General features: G+C 40.3%; 1 protein-coding gene across 37 annotated transcripts in view; it reads right to left on the bottom strand.

Moving 5' to 3' along the window:
- The window catches only part of GK (glycerol kinase), a 78,903-nt gene that overhangs the window by 14,600 nt on the left and 39,197 nt on the right, over positions 1–25,106 (bottom strand). For 21 of the 37 annotated variants that reach the window (XR_016227841.1, XR_016227847.1, XR_016227846.1 and 18 more), the window contains 7 exons: positions 21,825–21,934; positions 21,330–21,396; positions 20,221–20,238; positions 18,158–18,193; positions 17,695–17,762; positions 10,007–10,049; positions 8,746–8,826 (listed from right to left, as the gene is read on the bottom strand). Coding sequence is in view for 30 of the 37 variants with exons in the window: in XM_089324061.1 (XP_089180187.1) it covers positions 8,746–8,826; positions 10,007–10,049; positions 17,695–17,762; positions 18,158–18,193; positions 20,221–20,238; positions 21,330–21,396; positions 21,825–21,934 (423 nt within the window). In the remaining 7 variants the exon portion in view is untranslated. Of the gene's footprint in view, positions 1–3,476; positions 3,677–8,745; positions 8,827–10,006; positions 10,050–17,694; positions 17,763–18,157; positions 18,194–20,220; positions 20,239–21,329; positions 21,397–21,824; positions 21,935–25,106 lie in introns of all 37 variants that reach the window. The other 16 variants (XR_016227842.1, XM_089324074.1, XM_089324068.1 and 13 more) reach the window with 2 other exon arrangements.

The raw sequence follows: 25,106 nt of genomic DNA, 5'->3' as shown, positions 1-25,106 counted from the left end.
TAATTAATTTGTAAATATTTGATACAAACGCATTTTAATGTCAGAGGGAAAGGGAACACAGTTGAGCCACACTATGTTTGGAACATAATACATTTCACTCAGTATTCTTCAGTAATAAGTTAGAGAAGTTATATTACAAGCATATATTGCTCAGAAGGTATAATTTTCAAGAAAGCACGTTACAAAAGCCCATATACGGGAGACCAGGAGAAGCACCTGGCTCCTAGCTTCGGATCAGCGCAATGCGCCAGCCGCGGCGGCCATTAGAGGGTAAACCAATGGCAAAAGGAAGACCTTTCTCTCTGTCTCTCTCTGTCTCTCTCTCTCTCTCACTGTCCACTCTGCCTGTCAAAAAAAAAAGCCCATATACACTGTTTACAGTCTGGTAGACAGTCTTTTACAAAGGTGACAGGATACATGCAATTTTGTGTGCATGTCACATTACATGAGAGTACTGCTCCTGTTGCACTGGACACTCTCCTTCCCTTGCTGACCTTGAAGAAGCAGAGGGCCACTTTGGGGACCCTTGTGTAGCAAGGAACAGTAGAAACCCAAGCCCTTGGTCCTACAACCATGATGAACAAAATTCTGTGAACAACCTGAGTAAGCTCGGGAGCAGACAGAGCCTCAACTGAGCACGCAGTCTTGTGTGGCCCTGGACAGAATTTACCTGAGCTCAGCCTCAACTCTGAACCCACTGGAACTGACAGATAATAAAATGTGGCTGACATATCAACAAATTGTGCATGTTTATGGGGTGCCATGCAATGTTGCCATACATGTATACACTGTATAATGTCCAAAGTGTATATTATTTTAACCCATTTAAATTTGATGTCATTATGTTATATAGAAATATATAGACCGGCGCCACGGCTCAATAGGCTAATCCTTCACCTAGCGGCGCCGGCACACCGGGTTCTAGTCCCGGTCGGGGCGCCGGATTCTGTCCCGGTTGCCCCTCTTCCAGGCCAGCTCTCTGCTGTGGCCCAGGAGTGCAGTGGAGGATGGCTCAAGTGCTTGGGCCCTGCACCCCATGGGAGACCAGGAAAAGCACCTGGCTCCTGCCTTCGATTCAGCGCAGTGCGCCGGCTGCAGCGCGCCGGCAGTGGCAGCCATTGGAGGGTGAACCAACGGCAAAAGGAAGACCTTTCTCTCTGTCTCTCTCTCACTGTCCACTCTGCCTGTCAAAAAAAAAAAAAAAAGAAAAAAGAAAAAAGAAAAAAGAAAAGAAATATATAACTACAACACAGGCTTGTACTATAAGACAATATCTATTTCAAGAAGTATGAAAAACTCTACAAAAGAAATCTTAACACTATTATAATCAGAAATCACTCCAAAGAATAGATGGGGAAGAAACATTTAAAGAAACCAATGTGCCATAGAGGGAACTCTTTTGGAAGTTCACAATTACAAAGAAAAATGGTATAACATAGAATTTGATATCTAAGCAATATGTATGGTCTATTATTCATCTGCCAGCCAACTAGGCATTCAGTAAACAAGACAAACAAGTACCTTGGCCTCAGGAAATTGATATCCTAGTGACAGAATATAGAACATGGAAGTCTCAAATCCTGAACAAGCTCAATTTCATGATCATAGTAAAGCCTCCCCCACCCTACCTCTAGCATTTCTGTTTTGTAAACAGATTTAGAAAAAGAAGAGGAACAAAGAAATGGAGAAGCACCACTTCAGTAAGACAGTGTACTATTCACAGACAATGCAGGGATGGCAGAGCCACTTAACTGCTCTATTTTGCTCCAGTCTTTTCTATCACCAAGAAAAGTTTTCCAAGTAGTAGGGGTGAGACAAAGTTTAGCAGTTTAATACAAGTTTAAACTTAGAAGAACACTTTAGGGATCATGTGCTCCAATTCCTCTTTACAGATAACAAAAGTAAGAACTCAGAGACTTTTTAACTGTCTGGCCTAGAACAACCTCCTGGGGGCTTGAGAGAGGGAAAAAAAGTTCTCTGAGTGAGAAAAAGGATGCTGATGTCTATAAACCAGAGATAGTGATTTTGTATTTTAAAAATCCTCATTTGTTGTGAACACAGAGAATAAATATCAAACGAAATATAAAAGAGAAAATGAGAACAACACATGCTGACTCAAATACAGAATAATGTTTACATGGCCAGAAGCAGAAATGCCCAACAGAGATGACTGAGTCCACCAACATGGCCTCATTTATTTGTCTGTCTATGTCAGAGAGTAGGGGTGGTGGCCAGGAAAAGGGTCCTCCAAAGCAAAGATGTCCTAAATGCTTTGTGTCAGACAGGGAATAGAATCAGGCTGAAGGCTTAAAGCCAGAGGCTAGGTGGCGCTTTCTACTTGTGTAGGGATCTGGAAAAAGAAAGCAATTTGCTTGCTGAGTAAGGCAATGTATGTCTTAAAGGAAGATGGGGCTAGAAGCAAAAACTTCAAAATATATGGAGAAATCTATATTAAGAAATCAGCCAACAAAACTTGACAGCTGGAATAAAATTCATTCTTGTTTGATGAGAGACTTTTTACGTATGCTGAAATTGTTCTAAGAGGCAAATTAAGGCATCATTTCCATTAAAACATGAAATTTTGAATCACAAGAGAAATGCAACAAAATCAGGTAGACATGAAAAATAACCATACAAGAATCCTGAAAACAAAAATGATGAATAAAATTTAAAAATGTAATAAATTGGATAAATCCTAGACAGAGACGATGAGAAAATTAACGTTTCCACACACTGCTTGCTACATCTATTGTGAAAAATAGTTTGCATTATTTATTCAAAGTGAAGATACACAACATATGTCCTGGAAATTCGATTCCCACAGAAAGTTGTACACATATAATTCCGAAGATATAAAAACTGGCTATAGCACCATTTTTCATAATAGCCAAATACTGAAAATAACTCAAATGCCATCAACAGTTGAATAAATACTAAATTGTGTTAATTTCATATGGCAATGTGAAAAAATGAAAAGACAGCTATATCTAACACCATGGATGAATCTCACAAATATAATGTTGAGTGAAAGAAGCCAGATAAAGAAAACAAACTGTATGACTCAGACATGCACACACGCGCTAGCTCTTTCTCTCTTTCCTTTATAGTTTAAATATATATCAAGTATCAGAAACATGCAAAGCTGAATCCTGGTGTTTGAGGTCATTCAAGTGTTAGAACTACAAAGAAAAATAAGGAAGTGATTGTAATGAAAGTCAAGGGGAGAAGGAAGAGGCTCTGATGGGGCTGGGGGAGCAGAAAGGGGTTCCTGGGTGTTAGCAGTGTTCCATTTCCTGCCCTAGGTATAAGTTACATAGGTTTTCTCTTTATAATAATTTGTCATTAGCGTTCAATACATTTTTTCTGTATGTGTGTTACATTTCATGATACATAAAAAAGGGTTTTTTTGTTCTGTTTTGTTATGTTTGTTTCAAAAAGAGAATTTGGAAATGGAAGGTAGATACTGAGAAACTCACCAGGGATGCATCACAGAGAAACAAAGAGATTAAAAAAACATAAAAGGGCAGTTAAGAGACATGGAGGATGGGCTGAAAGTGTCCAATATTCATCCAATAGCAATTCCAGAAGAGGATGGAGGTAATGGTAGAGGAGCAATATTTGAAGAGATAATTGCTGAGAATTTTCCAGATCTGAAGACAGACTTGGATCCAAGTACCTAACAGGATAAATAAAAATAAATCCAAACCCATGCACATAACAGTAAAACTATAGAATATCAGTGATAAAGAGATAATGTTAAAAACTTCCAGATAATAAACCAAATTATCTATAATGGAACCACATTTAGATTGACAAAAGAGGTCAACAATGGCCAGAGGCATATGGGAAAAACAACTGTTAATCTACGATTTTATACCCACTCCTAGAGTAAAGGCAAAACAAAGACAAATCTAAAAAGAATAGGCTTACCATCTCATACTCATACTAAACAACCATAAAAGGATGTCCTTCAGCAAGAAAATAAAATCTGAGTGGGGAAATAAAACATGTAGGACCAAAGAAGTGATACTGAACACAGAAGTGTATACAGTTAAGTCAATAAATATGATTCACTATTTATTTTAAAAATGTACTAATTTATGTATATTGAGTAAAAAGGGAAAAATATAAGCTAAATGAAATAAAATGATTGCTGGTAAAGGTGGTGGTAGCAAAATATTTGAAGTCCTCATCATGCTTTGTAAATTAAGCACACTAAACTATACACACTGATAGAAAAATATTTAAAGGGCAGGTGTTGTGGTACAGTGAGTTAAGCCACTTCTTGGGTGCCTGCATCCCATATCCAGAATGCTGGTTTGAGTCCCTTTTGTTCCACTTCCAATCCAGCTCCCTGCTAATGTGCCTGGGAAGCAGTGGATGATGGCCTGCCTGCCACTCACGTGGGAGACCCGGATGAAGTTCTAGGCTCCCAGCTTCCACCTGGCTCAGCCCTAGCTATTGTGGTCATTTGGGGAGTGAACTAGCAAATGGAGGATCTCTCTCATTCAATCTGTCACTTTCAGTCTCTGCCACTCTGCCTTTCACATAAATACATTTTTAAAAAAATTTAAAGATACCCGCACGCACACAAAAAAAGAAGTGCATTATGACATTATGTTGTACTCAAAATCAACACAGGGAGAATGAAAGAAGACTAAAAGAATGAAGATAGGTGATACTAATTTCAGGTTTTAATGAAAATAGAGGGACTGGTGCTGTGGCATGGTGGGTGGGGCTGCCGCCTCGGTGCTGGCATCCCATATGGGTGCTGGTTTGAATCTCGGCAGCCCCACTTCCAATCCAGCTCTCTGATGTGGCCTGGGAAAGCAGTGGAAGATGGCCCAAGTCCTTGGGCCCCTGCACCTGCGTGGGAGACCTGGAGGAAGCTCCTGGCTCCTGGCTTCGGATCGGAGCAGCTCCAGCAGTTGTGGCTATCTGTGGAGTGAGCCAGCAGATGGAAGACCTCTCTTTCTGCCTCTGCCTCTCTGTAACTCTGCCTTTCAAATAAATAAATAAATCTTTAAAAAAAGAGAGAGAGAGAGAATAGAAAGCAAAAAAAAAGAAAACCCTGATTTCTAATCCTAACAACAATCTGTCAATTAAAGTCATGGTTATTAAATATATACTATGTAGCATTTACAAAAAGGAAAAAAAAGTGTTGGGGAATTAGTGTGAGCAAATGGAATCAGCATGAACTTAGTGAGAACTTTTACTAGTCTAGCATTATTCTCCACCCTATTTTTTGGTTTGGTTTAACTTCCTAATGTTTTTTAATGTTTGTTAGTTTCAAAAAATATTAAGAAAATATAAACAGCAGGGGGTAACATGTTAGCATATTACTGTGTTGTTGCTGCTGCTGCTGCCTCTCAGCCTGCTATGTTAACAGACAAAAAACAGGACATAAAGAAGACACAGTGAAAACACCGCCAGACTCCAACACTGGAACCCTGAATATCCAGACTTACAAGGAGATGGTACCATGGCATGCCTAGGTATTGAGGCCTTCATGTACAATAATTGCATTTTGCATCCTCATTTTGCTATTTACTGGATGCCAAAAGTTATCTTGGCCAAGTGACTCTAATTTCATTTTTCTAATCTCTGCATGTATAAGACACAGGGAATGGAGGGTTAACCAGTCATGTTGTCATATGATCTAATGTCCTTCTCTCAGCTTGAAATTTTATGAATCTAAACAAAAATGACATGAATTGCAACTAAGTCACAGAGAATATATTTGTTGTGTCTCTAGACGAGACAAAACTGAAAGACTAATAACAGTACAGAATGAAAAAGACGGGGCTGGCACTGTGGTGCAGCGAGTTAATGACCTGGCCTGCAGCACTGGCATCTCATATGGGCACCTGTTCAAGACCTGGCTGCTCCACTTCCAATCCAGCTCTCTGCTATGGCCTGGGAAAGCAGTGGAAGATGGCCCAAGTCCTTGAACCCCTGCACCTATGTGGGAGACGCGGAAGAAGCTCCTGGCTCCTGGCTTCGGATTGGCACAGCTCCAGCCATTGTGGCCCTCTGGGGAGTGAACCAGCGGATGGAAGACCTCTCTCTCTCTCTCTCCTCTCTTTGTGTAACTATTTCAAATAAATAAATAAATCTTTTAAAAAATGAAAAAAATCAAACTACATCAGCATAGGCTAAAAATCACCATCGTAAGTTAAACAGAGATAAATAAAGACCTGAATTTAGATTAAGAAAAAATATTCTACACAAATGTAGGAAAGAGCAGACTTGGTCTGATTAAAAAAAAAAGCCAGGTTTTTAGCATATTCTCCATGGACCAATAGAATGAAGGGGTTATTGGACTAAATGAATGAACTCTCAGACCAGAGTAGCAGAAGCAGTGCTTTACAGGAAGACAGGCATGAATCATACTAGTGTGCACAGGTCAGATTACATGTAGAATATTGTGGGGCCAGTGTTGTGGCAGAGCAGGTAAAGCCACTGCCTGCAATATCGGCATCTCATATTGGTACCTGTTTTGAGTCCCTGCTGTTCCACTTCTGATCCAGCTCCCTGCTAACAGTCAGGGAAAGCAGCAGAAGATGAACCAAGTGCTTGGGACTCTGCCATCATGGCTACAGCCTGGCAAAGCCCTGGCCATTGTGGTCAAAGATGGCCCAAGTACTTGGGGGCTTGCATCCACATGGGAGACATGGAAGAAGCTCCTGGTTCCTAGCTTTGGCCTTGCCTAGCCTTGGCTGTTGCGGCCATCTAAAGCGTGAACCAGCAGATGGAGAATCTCTCTCTCTCTGGAACTCTGATTTTCAAGGAAATAAATCAATTTTAAAAAAAAGCAATTTTGAGAGCTATCTTCAACCAGAAGTTAGGAAGCTATTGGTAAAGGAGACAAGAGGGGCCCACGCTATGGCGTAGTGTGTAAAGCTGCTGCCTACAGTGCTGGCATCCCATATGGGCACCGGTTCAAGTCCCAGCTGCTCCATTTCTGATCCAGCTCTCTGCTATGGCCTGGGAAAGCAGCAGAATATAACCCAAGTGCTTGGGCCCCTGCACCAATGTGGAGACCTGAAAGAATCTCCTGGCTCCTGGCTTCAGATTGGCCCAGCTCTGGCCATTGTGGCCATCTGGGGAGTGAACCAGCAGATGGAAGACCTCTGTCTCTACCTCTCTGTAACTCTGTCTTTCAAATAAAATAAACAAATAAATCTTTAAAAAAAAAAGGAGACAAAAAAAGGCTTTCACATCAGGTAGAAGTTAAGACCCAGTGACTTCTGTCCCTGAGGACTTTTTCAGGTCTGAGATACCTACAATTCTAAACCACTAACTTTCTCCCAGGTAAGGAAAAAGAGAGCACCTTGCTGCTACTATATATAGTTAACCACTACTACTACTGCTACTTCTACTACTACTACTGTTACTACTATAGATAACATTTAAGTGCATATTCTGTGTGTCTAGTGCTGTGCTAAGCACTCTCCAGAGAAGGATATACAGAGGGGAAGAAGGCTCATAGGATTCTTTTTTTTTTTTTTTTTTGAAAGGCAGAGTTAGACAGTGAGAGAGAGAGACAGAGAGAAAGGTCTTCCTTCCATTGGTTCATCCCCCTAAAGGCCGCTATGGCCAGTGCACTGGGGCCGGAGCGTTGTGCCAATCTGAAGCCAGGAGCCAGGCACTTCCTCCTGGTCTCCCATGCGGAGACAAGCAGGGCCCAAGCACTTGGGCCATCCTCCACTGCCTTGCTGGGCCACAGCAGAGAGCTGGACTGGAAGAGGAGCGACCAGGACAGAATCTAGCGCCCCAACCGGGACTAGAACCCGGGGTGCCGGTGCCGCAGGTAGAGGATTAGCCAAGTGAGCCACGGCGCCAGCCAAAGGCTCATAGGATTCTAAGTTCTGAAAGTGTTAAGATGTTTTAATACATAGACCAAGTTTTCCACAAATGATTCTATCCACACAAAAAGGGGTTGAAAAGAGGCACATTACAGTAGTTATGGGAGGGACTGAAATAACTAATATTCTTCATGCTCTAGGAATAACAGCTAATAAAGTGAGTGATCACATTGTTATCAGGCACTCCAGGAAATGAGCTTCAGTAAATTTCAGGTCAATTATGTCCTTGCACATTGCATGGTAGCCATTTCAAAATTTATTGTACAGAAATGCTTATAAGAAATGTATGAGATTTTTTTCTTGGACTTTATAAATTAATGCTTCTAATACAAACTTACCATATCCTATAAACTTGGGCTGACTACTGTAATTTACAAACAGGCTTGAAAAAAGTGTTTCTAGTGATAACTGGCATCCATCTCCTCACTTTCTTTCCCACAACAAAAAGTGACACAAAATTTATTTTTATGGGGAGACAAGTGAAGACTTGCTCTGCTTTCTTGTGTCTAGTGTTTCCCTGTGGAACACTGGAAGTATTTTAGTTATAAAATTCAGAATTTCCAAACTGAAAGAAATATTGGAGAGAAATTCAATATCTTCATAACACTTTAGGGATAGAGCACCTTACATTGCAGAGTGGTCAAGTAATGTGTCCAAGTAACTGGTACAAGAATCGAGGAACCAATATAATCCAGGTTTCCTGGGAGTCTTGACCCCCATCTGAGACCCAGTTCATTCCACTCAACTGATATGAAGAAAATGCAATTGTTTGAGTCCCATATATTAAGATTTACCAGAAAAGGTGTTGAAAACACTGTAATTTCCCATTAATTTTGAATATTTGCTGTGTTATCCACATTGACTGAAAAGAACTTACTTCTAATGCATAATATACTGGTTTGTCTCTGCCAAGTTTATAAGCCACTGTGGTCAGAAGGCCATGTTCAGAAAATACGCACTGTAGAAAGACAAAACATAAATATGAAAGAATGCATTAAAAAAAGTTTAAAAATAAATCTGTTATTTTTAAGTTTTAATTAGTTTTTAACAGATTCAATGTGCTTTGCACATACAATTCTAAGAACATAATGATATTCTCTTCTTCCCTCCCTGCCTTCCTTCCTCCCTCCTCCTTCTTCTCTCCCGTCGACCCTCTTTTCTTCTTTGTTTCTTTCTGTTTTATTTTTTTAGTTTTTGAGATAACATATTTTAAAATTACATTACAGGAAAAAGGCTTAATACTTTACCAAATAAGTTTAACAAGCAAAAAACAAAGAGACCCTAGTTTAATGGGAATATAGATAATAGTATAAATAATAATTAAGTGGAAAAATGACCATTTCACCCATATATACTAAGTTTTAAGTAATCACAGATCATTAAAACTATAGTAGCATAACATTCTTAACCACTGGTTTGACAAAGGTATAAAAGTCTCCCAAAACTATATTTGCAGCAATACTGATATACACAGACATTTATTTTTTTGTTAATTTTTAAAAATTTTAGCTCCCAGGGATACAGGAAAGTACTATCAAGAGGGAAGTTTATAGCATTAAGTGCTTACATTAAAAAAGAGAAATGTCTCAAATTAAAGATCTAATGATGCATCTTGAAGACTTAGAAAAACAACAAACCAAACCCAAAATCAGCAGGTGACAGAAATAAGAATCAGAGCAGAAATCAAGGAAATTGAAACTAAAAAAAAGATCAAAACAAAAAGTTGGTTTTTTTGAGAAGATAAACAAAATAGATAAACTTCTAGCCAGACTAACAAAGAATAAAAGGGAAAAAAACTCAAATAAAATTATAGATAAAAAGGGGACATTACAACTAACACCCCTGAAATACAAAGGATCATAAGAAATGGCCATGAAGAACTATATGCTAATAAACTGGAAAATCTCAAAGAAATGGGTAAATTCCTGGATTCATATAACCTACCAAGATTAAATCAAGAAAATATAGACAATCATTCAAATCTTATGATTTTCATCATTGTTATTGAGCTCTCAATTAAAACTTCATAAAGACTAAGAAAAAGCTAGACTCAAAAGTAACTTATAGCAACTTATGCTCAAATAGTATTTACAAACTTAAAAGATACTCATCAATCTTTAAATTTGAAAAAAACCTACCTTATGACCTGTATTACATAGTAAGAAACAACCTGTTCCATACCTGTAGGTGGGTCAGGAGGGAGAGAGAAAATGAACAGTATGACAAATTTATTGAAAGCAAATGATAAAATATTAATACAAATGATCTAAACTGACACACAATTTACTACAACAAAAGGCATTATATGAAAGTTTAGGAAAAGTACTAAAAGTTAACAAGCATAATACACTCTTTATGGAAGAATGTTTTAGAAATCAGTCCTAAAGGGGCTGGTTCTGGGATATAGCAGGTAAATTCGCATCCTGCAATGCCAGCGTTCGATATGGGCAACAGTTTGAGTCCCAGCTGCTTGACTTCCAACCCAGCTCCCTGCTGATGTGCCTGGGAAAGCAGCATAAGATGGCCCAAGTGCTTGGGTCCCTATGCCCACATGGGAGACATGGATAAAGCTCCTGGCTCCTGGCTTCAGCTTGGCTCAGCACTGGCTGTTGTAGCCATCCTCTCTCTCTCTCTCCTTCTCTCTCCGTAACTCTTTCAAATAAATAAGTATTTTTTTTTTAGAAAGAAATCAGTCTAGACAAAAATGTACTTAGTATAACATTAATGGAAATTAGCATTTAGTCAGTCACAGCCCAGGGCTGTATTTATAAAGTGCAATTTGAATATTCCACATCTGAAATGCTTGGGACTGAACGTGTTTTAGATTTGGGAGCTTTAGGATTTTGGACTGTTTGCATAGATTTTACCAGTTGAGTATCCTTAATCCAAAAAACCAAAACTTTTTGATCATCCTGCAGGAACTCAAAAAGTTTCAGATTGTGGAGCATGTTCAGTCATAGTGATTTTACTATCAATGCATGTGGAGTGAAGTTTTAGGACCATCAGCCGGTGAGGAGGCTAGGTGCAGAATGCTGAGAGAGTGTAGCCCAGACTAGAGTGGCATAAAGGGGAAAGACTATTGGAGGCCTACCTTTCCCATTCTTTCTGCAGAATAGGTGAGTATAATGGTGGCGGGAAGAGCCAGGATGTAATTCAGCTGATATGGAAGAACTGAATTTATTTTGTGGCAGCCTTATTGCTATAATCTTTGGACTCTGTAACAAGTCTAGCACTTGAACATTAATGCGTACTTTTGACTTGAGCCAGACAGATAAGCATTCCAAGCTGATACCAATAAGAGTCACAGAGAAACAGTTTTAAAGTGAGTTGGGATAACAAGGCTGTTATGTCCTCTTTGGCTCTGCTTAAGTTCATTTTCTTTCCCCAGAGGCCTTGCTGCTGTGTTCTGTGCCCCTGGTTCTAACTGTGTTAGTGACATTCCAGCAGGGGGGATAAGGGACAGTGCTCAGTCCAGAAGCAGGCAGAAGGATCCCAGAAGAACCTACTACCACTCAGCACTTAGTCAACAGATCCTATCAGCTACACTTATCTTGTGCAACAAATACAAGCCTAGGACAATTTTTTCTGATAAACATTTTTCTAGGCATCATTATTCTGAATAAGGATTAGTCCAAGATACTCTGTATCTTCTGACCCACATTATCCTTGGCCTGCTTGATAAACAGGTGACAAGTTCAGAAAGTGGCAGAGTAATGCATATTCAAGTTTGTAAAGTGTCAAATAACAATAGGCACAGGTTTGTAAGCTAAAGCACCTAACTCCCTATACCTTCTTGCTACAACACTGACAAATGTATACCTTTCAAGGGCTATCTTTCATTAAAAGGATGTTAATTATGCTTTTTACAGGAGAAAGCTGTACCAAGTTAGTGCCCAAATAAATACTCTCTATACTGAGAGGCTTTGTACAAATACATACACACACACACACACACACACATACATATTATATATTTAAAATTTATTTAAAATGCAGAGAAAGACAGAGATCACCCATCCACTGTTATATTCTCCAAATGCCCACAACAGCTAAGCCCGGGCCAGGCCAAAGCCAGGAGCCAGGAACTCAATCCAGGTCTCCCATGAGTGACAGGGACTCAATTACTTGAGCCATTGTCACTGCTTCTCAGGATGCACATTAGCAGGTGACTAGAATTGGGAGTAGGGCCAGGACTCAAACCCAGCCACTATGATATGGAACTTGGGTATCCCAAGCAGCATCTTAACCACTGCACCAAGTACCTGCCCCATATACAGTCTTAAAATAAAAAATTGTTAAGAAGGCTCAAGACACTTAACAAAAGTAAATTCTTAAATTAGTATACTTAGTAAGTACTTAATGCACATAAATCAATGCATCAAGATGACTTCATTGCTACATTTAGGCCACAGCTTTCAGAGCAGTACACAGGCAATTATTTTCCTCTGAAATTTTATTATCTTTTCTTTCCAGTTTTCAAGCATACAAAGAGCTTTCAGAATTTATGTGTTCTGGCTGGTGCCGCGGCTCACTTGGCTAATCCTCTGCCCGTGGCGCCGGCACCCTGGGTTCTAGTCCAAGTTGGGGTGCCGGATTCTGTCCCGGTTGCTCTTCTTCTTCCAGTCCAGCTCTCTGCTGTGGCCCGGGAAGGCAGTGGAGGATGGCCCAAGTGCTTGGGCCCTGCACCCCATGGGAGACCAGGAGGAAGCACCTGGCTCCTGGCTTTGGATTGGTGCAGCACACCGGCTGTAACAGCCATTTGGGGGGTGAACCAACAGAAAAAAGGAAGACCTTTCTCTGTCTCTTTCTCTCACTGTCTAACTCTGCCTGTCAAAAAAAAAAAAAAAAAAAGAATGTATGTGTTCTACTAGGCCTTCAACAACCAGGCGGTCAACCAAATGCTGCTACAGGGATATACTCGGCTCCCCACCCAGGAGACAGTGGCTTGAGACATCGCCCCATGCCAGCAGAGAGTACCTCATCGCCCCATGTCAGCAGGAAGTAGCTCTAAAGACAGATCATCATCCCTCTACCCCTCCTGCACTTTTTGGGCTAATGTAATCCCATACAACTCCTGCTTTATAAAAAACAAAAGGGGGGAATGTTAGTAAAATGGCACAGTCCTGACCCAGAAGAAGCTCTTGGCTACTGGCTTTGGATTGGCCCAGCTCGGGCTGTTGCGGCCATTTGGAGAACCAATGGATGGAAGACCTCTCTCTGTCTCTCCCTCTCTGTCTGTAACTGTCTCTCATCCTAGGCTCTAGGCCCCACCGCCATTGCTGGAAGCCAGGTGGACACATGGCCCAACCACTGGTGTCAGCCCCACCCCCATCCTAATGGGATTCGCTGCTCCTACTTCCCTGCCAGCCTCCTGGAAAAGTTTTAAAAGGACCTGTTCCTGAACAGGCTCTCTTTCTCTCTCCGTCTCATGAGCTGTCTGTCTCTCTCTCTCTGCCTCTGGATCTCTCTCTTATGCTCTCCTTTTCCCCCTTTTCCTTCTTCACCCCTTCTCTCTGGTCTGTCAAGTTTCCCCCAATAAACTCTTTCCTTTAAAAAAAAAAGACTTTAAGAATTTATGTGTTCTACCTAACCTGCCTCTATATTGTACTGTGTTCTGATATACCAGAAAAGATATCTGACCTTTCTGACCTCTGCGAAGGTAGAGGCTGCTTGCTATCTTTCATGACTATCAGATCATAGCTGAGCAGTTTGACAGATGTGCCAAAGATAGCACACAAGGGCATGGCAGGTAGCCCTTGGCAAAGCTGGGAAGGAAGTAAAAGACTTTATTACACCCCATCAATGCCCCTGGGGATATGAGGCAGCTATTTGAGGTCTTCTTTATGAAAAGTGAAATTTAGGGGCCAGCGCTGTCGTGTATAGTAGGTTAAAGATCCGCCTGAAGTGCTGGCATCGCATGTGGGTGCCAGTTTGTGTTCTGGTTGCTCCACTTCTGATCCAGCTACCTGCTACTGTGCATGGGAAAGCAGTGGTGGATGGCCCAAGTGCTTAGGCCCCTGCACCCACACGGGAAACTCAGAAGAAGCTCCTGGCTACTGGTTTTGGATTGGCCCAGCTTGGGCCGTTGTGGCCATTTGGGGAGAGAACCAATGGATGGAAGACCTCTCTCTCTGTCTCCCCCTCTCTGTCTGTGACTGTCTCTCAAAAAAATCTTTTAAACAATGAAATTTAATGTTCAAATAATCCATGTTCTTTCTAGAAAAAAATTAGAAAATACAGCTAAAGTAAAAGAAAACCCAAAACATCCATGATCTGAACCAGAGATGGGTTTTCTACTGAATTATTTTTCTTCTTTTAAAGATTATTTATTTTATTTGAAAGCCAGAGTTACAGAGAAGAGAGAGGGAGAGAGGAAGAAGGAGAGGGAAAGAAGAAAAGAGGGGGAGAGAGAGAAAGATCGATCTTCCATCTGCTGTTCACTCCCCAAACGGCTGCAACAACCAGGGCTGAGCCAGGCTGAAGCCAGGAACACAGAACTCTATCCAATCCAGGTTTCCCACATAGGTGGCAGGGGCTGTCTTCTGCTGCTTTCCCAGGAGCATTAGCAAGGAGCTGGATCAGAAGTGGAACAGCCAGGACTAGAACCAGCATTCATATGGGATGCCAACATTGCAGGTGGCAGCTTAACCCATTATGCCACACATTTCCCCCTCTATTGAATTCTGAGCTGGCTCATTTTCTCCTTGCTAAAATTGGGAAGAGATTAAATTCTCAATCCTAAATCCCCAATCTCTTAGGACTGTGTTCTGCCCATCTCCTATGATTTTACAACTTCCATCTGTTCTTTACTGAAACTCCAAACATTCTCTAGTCTTACCATAACTTAAAAACAAACAAAATTCCCCAAGTGTTACATGAGCTTGTTAACCTCACAAACCCTACTTCCCTCACCATTCCTGGATGGCTACATTTTTGTAAAGCATATTCTGTCTTACTCTATTTTTATGTCCACCCACATCTTTTGTGACCATTTGTAACTTGACTTCTCTCTTCATCATTCTATTAAGCCTTCATTCTTTGAGTCACAAAATGAAGACCTAATTTCTGCATACAATGGTCTGGTCTCAGTCTTCAGCCTCCATGACCTCTCTCTATTATTTTGCCTTGCTGATCACACCTCCCTCTTAAATAACCTGTGCCCTGGATTTCCATACTAATGGCAACTGCAATCTGTTTTTCTGATTTCTCTATTCCAGTGGCTCCCACTTTTTCTAAATATCTCTTCTACCTGAATATTTTATCTTGGTAATGTCATCTACTCTTATCACTTCAATAATCACCTCTATCTAGGGGAAATTCACAATCTCTACTTTTGTAGTGAATTCATTCCACATTTCCAAATGTGTTTAACATATAGCCTACCAAACAAATATAGCCCCAAACAAATTTTTCTACTCATATCTATTCCTTCCTTTGGCTAAGCTAACCACTGTGTCTAGGTACCTAAACTCCATACCCACTTCTTCTCCCTTGCCCTGTTGCAGCCATGCATGGCCACCCACAGCTTCTCTGTCCTTCGAAGTTGATGTTCTCATTATTGAAACATCATAATAGCTTCCTCTATGGTCATAATATTCCAGTCATTGCTAAACACCAGCTCACAAACCTGTGGACGTTTTCTACCACCTATCAGAAAAAACAACTTCTCAGCCTGAAATGTAGGGCTTCATAACATGACTGTAGCCTTATTTTTGACCACTTCCCTACCCTAATGGTCCCTACATTCTCCAAAGTCTTCAATTTCCCTACGTATGTCTTTGTTCAATGCTCCCTCCACCTTCTAATATTGCTTATTCTTCAAAGGATCTCATTATTAACATAATTTCTTGTGGTTTTTCTTCCCTCCCTTTGAAACCAAACAGCATCACTTCAAAGTTTCTTATGGTAAGTTCTGATTTACACATGACCGCTTGCATTCTTGTGTTCTTCCTCCCTGAGGAGAGAAATACGGGATCAAGGACCTGACAATTTGTTATCTTCTCTTCCAATCTTCAGCAGTGCCAGAAATGCTCAAACAAGCATTCCCTAACTTACATCCATCATTTAAGGACTCGGCTGATAATGTTTCAGGAGGAAGGGAGTAGAAAGAGGAGGAAAAGCAGATTGCTGGGGACCTACCATGTACTCTATACCATGTCAATACAGATAGCATCTGATTTACCAGGAGTATTATTCCTGGCATAGAAGGGAAGAAGGAAAAAATAGCCTCATTTTTTTTTTGACAGGCAGAGTGGACAATGAGAGAGAGAGAAACAGGGAGAAAGGTCTTCTTTGCCGTTGGTTCATCCTCCAATGGCCGCTGCGGCCGGCACACCGTGCTGATCCGAAGCCAGGAGCCAGGTGCTTCTCCTGGTCTCCCATGCGGGTGCAGGGCCCAAGCACTTGGGCCATCCTCCACTGCACTCCCGGGCCACAGCAGAGAGCTGGACTGGAAGAGGGGCAACCGGGACAGAATCCGGCGCCCCGACCGGGACTAGAACCCAGTGTGCCAGCACCACAAGGCGGAGGATTAGCCTAGTGAGCCGTGGCGCCAGCCAATAGCCTCATTTTATACCTTATTCTCTTAATTCCTGATTTGGCTGACTGGAACCCAAATTGAAAGAATACATTTCCAGGCTCATGCTAACTCAAGTGCTCCTGATTTCTGTAATTCGATCTTTCTTAAAGCTTCTTGTTAAAAGTGAAAGTTCAGATAATTGGAAGAAAAACAAAGTACCAAGAAAATAACCTTAAAAATTCCCCCAAAAAAGGGGCAGGCATTGCGGCTCAGAGGGTTAGGCCACCACATGGGATTTTTGCATCCCATATCAAAGTGCCCGAGTCAGAGCTCAGCCTTAGTTTCTGATCCAGCTTCCTGCTAATGTGCACCTTGGGAGGCAGTAGATGATGGCTCAAGAGCTTGGGTTCCTGCCACTCATGTGGGAGACCCAGATGGGGTTCCTGTCTCTTGGCTTCTGCCTGGCCCAGCCTTAGCTACTGTGGGCATTTGGGGAATGAAACAACATATGGAAGAACCATGTCTGTCTCTTTCTCTGCCTTTCGAAACAAACAAGCAAACATTTGCTAAAATCCCACAAAAATACAACTATAATACAACTATAGTTATAGTGAAAAGGACTTGGGCAGGAATAACAAGCTGAAAATTGTACTTTAGAAGGCTCTTCCTTACCTCTTCCTAGGGCTCCTCCTTTCCCCCACCAACCCCCCCCCCCCCCGAAAAGCCAAAATTACATTCAACCAAAATTTATTTTCTGGAATTAAGAAAGTATAGAATTTTGAAGCTGGTGCTGTGGCACAGTGGACTAAGCCTCCATCTGTAATGCTGTCATCCCATATGGGCACCAGTTCATGTCCTGGCTGCTCCTCTTCTAATCTAGCTCCCTGTTAATGGCCTGGGAAAGCAGTAGAGGATGGCCCAAGTGCTTGGGCCCCTACACCCATGTGGGAGACCAAAAAGAAGCTCCTGGCTCCTGGCTTTGGATTAGCCCAGCTCTGGCCATTGCAGCCATTTGTGGAGTGAACCAGTGGATGGAAGACCTTTCTCTCTCTGTCTCCCCTCTCTGTGTCTGTAACTATATTTCTCAAATAAATAAAATATTTAAAGAAAAGTTCTGAATTTTATAAATGATGGTCAGTATGTCTACATATGGTATAATATATTTTATGTGCGAGGGATGAAGAAAAAACAGTGTTAACAAACGCATATATCTGTATTGGATTTTGGCCTAGATAAACTTCAAAAGGTGTTTCTGCTTCAAAGCACTAAGGGGAAAAGCACTAGTTTTTATGTGTTTCTTAAACTTACGTGTTTTTGGCTTGACCATCCTGGAAGCACATTTGTCCCACCAATGCAGCAGACTGGTCCCCTAAACACTGAGAATACAAATGACAATGATGAACATGGACTAAGACAATGTTATTAATTTCATTTTTAGAAGAACAACAGGTTTTACTTTTCCTTTACTATTTATCAAGGGATGAATTGTCTGTTTCTTAAAGTTTCTCCATATGGTCATATTTTCTATTTGTTAATATCACTATAAGAGAGAAGGTATGGGAAGGGAAAGTTAGAATTAATTAACTCAAAAGATTCTCAATGACTCGCAGTTTCACGTAAGAACAAAAATAAGGCAATTTTGCTGCTCTTACTTATATTCCCCTGTTTAGGAAGGGGTAGACTAATCAATTGAGGTAAACGAGGAAAGTCGTAACACAGAAGCGGGTGGGGATGAGGAGGTGGCAGGGAGAGGTTTGGTGATAAAACTTACCCCAGATATTGGCACACCTTCCAAGGCCCCAGCTTTCTAATAAATGAAATTTTTAAAAAAGATTATGAATAATCACAAACTTTTAGTTCTGCTAACATAACCGCAACAGAAATGCACATTAATAGCGATGTGCCAGAGAACGTAAGCAGACAAGACAAAGCAAGTGTCTTAACTACGTGAGTAGTATAGAGACAGATTCTAGTAGTATTCCTAGAATGACAAGAAGGTACACGGTATTGGAGAATGAACACATACAATGGATTGGGAGTCAGGAGACATACACTTTGCTCCTGGTTAGTTAGTATTTATGCCACGAGCAGGCCGCTGAAACCTCTATATACCTCAATTTATTAATGAACAAAAGGAAGACTAGGCTACATGATTGCCAAGTCTATTAGTGCTTGGCTATTATTGCCATTATTAAAAAAATGAATAACATATCTTATGAATAGCTATCAAACCAGTATGGAACATATTTATTTAAGAAGGCTGTATTTTATCAACTCTTCTTTCTACTCAAGCTGCTCTTAAGTAAAAAAACACAAGAGTGTTCTGGTATTGGCAAACATCATTCTTCTAATTTAGATAGATAACAGTTCATTTACGTCATAATGAGTGGTTTTTATTTTGATCAATATGGCCAGTATTCTAGGAAGAAAAACGAGATTTAAGTGGCTGATTGTGGGCTTTACAAACTTAATTTAAAAAAAGAACATACAATAATGCAAAGCAATTTCTACTGATATTATAGAACCAGGGAAATTAAGGAATGTGACCTCTAAAATAGTGGCGATGCACTGTGAAGAGCATGAAACTAAAGCTTTGGATTAGCTCCTTGGTCCACCATTTGTGAGCCTGCCTCCTGGGCTTTAGGAGCTTTAGGTACCCTATCTGTTAAATTGTGGGTAAGAAAAGAATCCACTTTGGCTGGTGCCGCAGCTCACAAGGCTAATCCTCCGCCTGCAGCGCCGGCACACCGGGTTCTAGTCCCGGCTGGGGCGCCGGATTCTGTCCCGGTTGCCCCTCTTCCAGTCCAGCTCTCTGCTGTGGCCTGGGAAGGCAGTGGAAGATGGCCCAAGTGCTTGGGCCCTGCACCCGCATGGGAGACCAGGAGGAAGCACCTGGCTCCTGGCTTCGGACTGGCGCAGCACGCCGGCCGTAACAGCCATCTGGGGGGTGAACCAACAGAAAAGGAAGACCTTTCTCTCTGTCTCTCTTTCTCACTGTCTAACTCTGCCTGTCAAAAAAAAAAAAAAAAAAAAAGAATCCACCTCACATGGATATGAGGATAAGGAAATAATAGCAGATATGTGGAAACTCTTTACAAAACATAAAATTGATAGCTTCTATTATTTTATTTCATGTTTAAGGTAATTCAAGATCTGCTATTTTTACTTATTGTATATATTCTTTGAAAAACTGAACCTAGACAGACATGAAGTAAAGGGTAACTTTCACAAAAGGCTTAGAGTGAATCAATAGGAAACCTAGATTCTGTATATATTCATATATTTAAATACCCAAGGAAGGTTTTCATATAGTTTTGAAATGATCAGACTATCAGTAAGATCTACTATGTGTGCTCAGCACATAAAGCACTCCTTTTCCTTCGTTGGGAGGGGCCTCTGGAGTATTCCTGGAGCATCCTCTGATGAAGCATGCAGAAAAAGTTTCAGTGCATTTCCAACTAACTGGTCTGAAAGGCTGGTCAAGATATCATTTACGATAGACATTTAAGACTTTTGAAAACTATGTCTAATTACCTGTTATGCTAAAGCCCAAAGCACATCACAACAGTACTTCGTAATGGGCACCATCAGAAGCTCTCATTCCAGGAAACTATCTTTTACTTTAGAAACTTCACTCCCAGTCTTATGGAGACAAATAAGATCACAGTTTTTTAGAAAAAACTCTGACTAGTGTTTAATAGTAATTTGGAGGGTCATAGAAATTCCAGAAACATCTGTTTAGCAAATTGACTTTTGCTTGTCTCAAAATAAATGGAAATGCACTGTATCTTTTCCAAATCAATGGGTAACATAATTGCTGGGCAACCTACTCACCAGGCTATGAGAGATTTTCTATAGTCAGCAAGGAGGAAAAAGAGGGACAGAAGCATAATATTTTAAATTCAGGAGAAATCTAGATCAGTTAAATTTTTTTTCAACTATCCTCTGATACTGTTTCTCAAGAATAAGTTTTGTTCCCTGATTCAAGTCAGTATGTTGATAGCTATGAAATTACCAAAGCACTTTTATTCTAAGTAGTGACTATGTCTCCTTTAAGAAACTCCATATTGCCATAAAAAATTTTATTATAAATGAAATAGTTGAAAATTTCTGTTCAAGCTTTATTCAGAGCACTTGGTCTTCAACTTAATTATTACTAACTCTGTAAGTAATGTTTTTAATATTTTTCATCAAGTGTCTAAAATATTCTTTTGTAATTTCTTAGATTTTTTTTCATAAGCTATATCATGAATTCCAGATTTTTATGCTCAAAAATGGATTCACATCTTCCTAGGGGTTTTCCATTCTTGGTGTTTAATCACAGACTCTCAGTGATGCTAGGTATATTTTTTGCTAAAACTACTTTTTTTCCTGGGTTTCAATGACAGCAGTCATAAAAAGGGAAATCAGTTTAATTAGAAATCCCAAAATTAGACTCTTTGTTTTCAGTTCCTTTGCTAAATTTTGCTCAGGCTGACAAAGACTATAATATATTCACATAGTTTGATCAAAAAGAGATTCGAAAGGAAAAAGAACACTGTTAAAATGTTAAAGAGTCCCTCTTCTGAAATCAAAGCAGACATCACAACTAATCAGCAGGACTGAAAGAATAACCTGGCTCAAACACTCCCACACCATCATCTAGAGTTAGATTATGCCAGTATTACTTTAAAATTAATGATATTAAAAGAAAAACCAAATCAATGTTATAACTATAAATCAGTTGGTAAGAAAGACTATAAGGCTTTTAAGTTATAAAACTATTTGAACACTAAATTCTTATTTTACATATTATCAACATTCATAGAGAAGTCACTAATCCCAAACTATGAAAAACAACACAATTGAGCTTTGAATTTTGAATAATGTTTAAATGAAAAACAAACAAAACTTTTCTTTTCTTTCTGTTTTCCTCTTTCTTTTGTTTCTTTCTCTTTTTTTACCATTAGGCCATAGATTTCAGAAGAACTCCGGACATTTGGAAGAATTTCCATTGGAATTTCAAAAAATCTGAAAAACAACAAGATATGGTATGTTAAGACTATTAATAAATATGTAGAAATATTTACATGTATTTAAACATAACATTGTAAATAACAAAGCATAGATATATTTGAGTATAAACAGTAAATACTTAAATAAGAAGAACATAGTTTGTATGCTTGGATATTCAACACTCCAACTTATAAAGCCACTAAACTAATAAAAATGAAAAAGCACACAGAAATCAAAGTACTTTTCTAAAGGAACCTATCCATAAGGAATAATTAATTTGGCCTGTTTATTACAAGCAATAACAAACTCTTTAATAAAATACAGTATAGACTTGCATATTGCAGTTGGTAAATCAACTCCATTGACATCTGAAAACAGTAAAATTTAGCTTATAAACAGATAACATAATGGGGAAACTATTCTTAAGGGAAAATCCAACTCACTCGCAGAGCTCTTTATCCCATTCCAAAGAATGAATATTGAAAAGCATCGTCCTACTTGCATTTGTTACATCTGTACAGTGGACACCTCCATTGACTCCTCCTGTCAAACTCTACACAGAATAAAAAGGACAGGTTATATTTATACTTATTTGCAACTTAATTTACATACTATTAAAACCCATAACAAGCAGCACATAGAAGAAAAGAATGGAATATTTCAATTATTTAGTTTTTAAAGTTTTTAGCAGTGTCCAACCAAAATAAAATGAGTCAGACAAGTAATTTAAAATTTTCTAGTAACTACATTAAAAGAGTACAAACATGTAAAGTTAACCTTAATAATATGGTATATTTTATTTAACTTAATATATATAAAATATCATCTTAATGTGTACTCAATACCAAAATTAAAAGAATTCTATGGCCGGCGCCGCGGCTCAATAGGCTAATCCTCCACCTTGCGGCACCAGCACACCAGGTTCTAGTCCTGGTCGGGGCACCAGATATTCTGTCCCGGTTGCTCCTCTTCCAGGCCAGCTCTCTGCTGTGGCCAGGGAGTGCAGTGGAGGATGGCCCAAGTGCTTGGGCCCTGCACCCCATGGGAGACAAGGAGAAGCACTTGGCTCCTGCCTTCAGATCAGCGTGGTGCACCGGCCACAGCGTGCTGGCCGCGGCGGCCATTGGAGGGTAAACCAACGGCAAAGGAAGACCTTTCTCTCTGTTTCTCTCTCTCACTGTCCACTCTGCCTGTCAAAAAAAAAATTCTATTTTCTTTCTTTAGTACTAAGTCTTTGAAATCTGGTACATATCTTATACTCATAGTATATCTCAATTCAGACTCAAATACTCAACAGCCACGTGTGGGTAGTGGCTACCATATTAGTGCAATTCCAGTTAATTTATGGTTAGATAAGATATTTTTGTTTTCTTCCTCTGATCTTTAGAAATTTTAAAGTCTTATTAAATTTGGCAAGATGAAATAAATTGAGATGCCTGTCTCTTAAAAATTTTACAGCACCTTGTATTATCCCTTCACTTTATTTTTATCTTTTTTTCTTTTTTATTCTTTTTTTTAAGATTTATTCATTTATTTATTTGAAAGTCAGAGTTACACAGAGAGAGGAGAAGCAGAGAGAGGTCTTCCATCCGATGGTTCACTCCCTAGATGGCCACAACAGCCAGAGCTGCGCCGATCCGAAGCCAGGAGCCAGGAAATTCTTTCGGGTCTCCCACGTGGGTGCAGGGGCCCAAGCACTTGGGCCATCTTCCACTGCTTTCCCAGGCCATAGCAGAGAGCTGGATCAGAAGTGGAGCAGCCGGGACTAGAACCTGTGCCCATATGGGATGTCGGCTCTTTAGGCCAGGGCATTAACCTGCTGTGCCACAGAGCCGGCCCCTTATTTTTATCTTTTTAAAAAGATTGATCTTATCTATTTGAAAGGCAGAGTGTCACAGAAAAAGGGAGAGACAGAGAAAGAGATCCTTCATCTGCTGGTTCATTCCCCAAACAGCTGCAATGGCTGGGGCTGGGCAAGGCCAAAGCCACAAGCCCAGAATCTCATCTAGGTCTCCTACATAGGTGGCAGGGGCCCTAAGCATTTGGACAGTCTCGGCTGCCCTCCCTTGTGTACCAGCAAGAAGCTGAATCAGAAGCAGAGAGCTTCAACATGGAATGTGGCTTTGGAGGCAACAGCCTAAGCCACTTACCACAATACTGCTCCCCTTTTGTTGTATTTTTATTTTTTGATTAACAGTCTGCATTGAGCTATGTCTATACTTGCCCAAGCATATATTCTGAAAGCAGAGTTTTTACCTCTCTCATGTTAACACCTTCCTACCTGAACTGCAGACACCAAGAGGCTAAGAAAGAACAAAGGTAGACAAAGGTGAGCTCTGAAAAGTCTTTCCTCTAGTCTCCTATAGCTCACACTGCCTATATCCTGCCACACTCTCACATAAGACAGTTGTCTGAGCTAATCACCAACTGTGACTGACAGATGTGAAAATGACTGCTCAGGAGCACAAACCAAAACCTTCCCTGGCCAAGCGCAGCAGGGAGGGTGGCAAAGGTGCCTCTTCCTGGGAATGGTTCTGAGATCTGATCTGTGAACCTGGCAAGTGAGAACAGGGACAATATTCCCTTCAAATTCCCTGGAATGTTGGAAAGATCATCACACACTTATGGAAGTATTTACAAATGAAATTTTATGTCTGAGATTTGCATTAAAATGATCTGTGAGGGGAGAGTATGTGAGTATAGCTGAAACAAAGTGGCCCATAGGTTGATGATCAATGGATGTGGCTCACCAGGAAAGAGGTTAACTGCACTATTCCCTCTACTATGGGGAACAGTGGAAAATGTCATTGTAAAAATAACAGATCTAGAGAGCTTGAAATCCAGAGTTCTAGAGATCTAGAAAGAGAGAGAAACAGAGAGAGAGAATATGAGAGAGGCACCACAGGATAGTAATTTTAAGATGTATCTTGGAAAGGTTTGAAATGTTAAGTTTTTACTCATTTTTGTTCTGCTTAGGCAAAAAGATTATCTAAGAGAAATTTCCACTATCACTTAGTTTCCCATTATGATTTTATTACACAAGAGACAGCTGTTTAATACTGAAACCACATAATAAAAGTATCCTAGGCGTTTTGTCCTGTTAAATAGTTATCTCCTCTGGGGCCAGCGCTGTGGTGCAGTGGGTTAACACCCTGGCCTGAAGCACCAGCATCCCATATGGGTGCCGGTTCGAGACCTGGCTGCTCTACTTCTGATCCAGCTCTCTGGTATGGCCTGGGAAAGCAGTAGAAGATGGCCCAAGCGCTTGGTCCCCTGCACCCACGTGAGGGACCTAGAAGAAACTCCTGGCTTCGGATCAGTGCAGCTCTGGCCGTTGCGGCCATCTGGGCAGTGAACCATCAGATGGAAGAACTCTCTGTCTGTCTCTACCTCTCTCTTTAATTCTGTCTTTCAAATAAATAAAATGAATCTTTAAAAAAAATAATTATCTCTTCTAAAAAATGGTTAGTGGGAAAGAAGTATATGATAAGCAAGAAAAAGGCTACCCACATTACTTATCCCAAAGATAGCAGGTATGAGATGTGGTTTTCACTGAAATAAATCAAGAAAAAATAAAGAGGAAGTAGGCAAAGGTACCTCTCAAATAGAGGCTGAAATGATTTTGTTCCTTCTTGAGTGGTTTTTCTTAATGGTGCTAAAACTTTAGAACTGTTAGTAGAAAATAATAGGTCAGGCAGTCTAAAATAACTTCTTTGAAAACTCTC

This window comes from Oryctolagus cuniculus, chromosome X (assembly GCF_051225735.1).
Source record: "Oryctolagus cuniculus isolate XC-2025 breed Fujian yellow rabbit chromosome X, ASM5122573v1, whole genome shotgun sequence".
Lineage (NCBI taxonomy): Eukaryota > Metazoa > Chordata > Mammalia > Lagomorpha > Leporidae > Oryctolagus > Oryctolagus cuniculus.
Note: the sequence above shows the minus strand (reverse complement) of the source record. Positions and strands in the feature narration are given on the sequence as shown.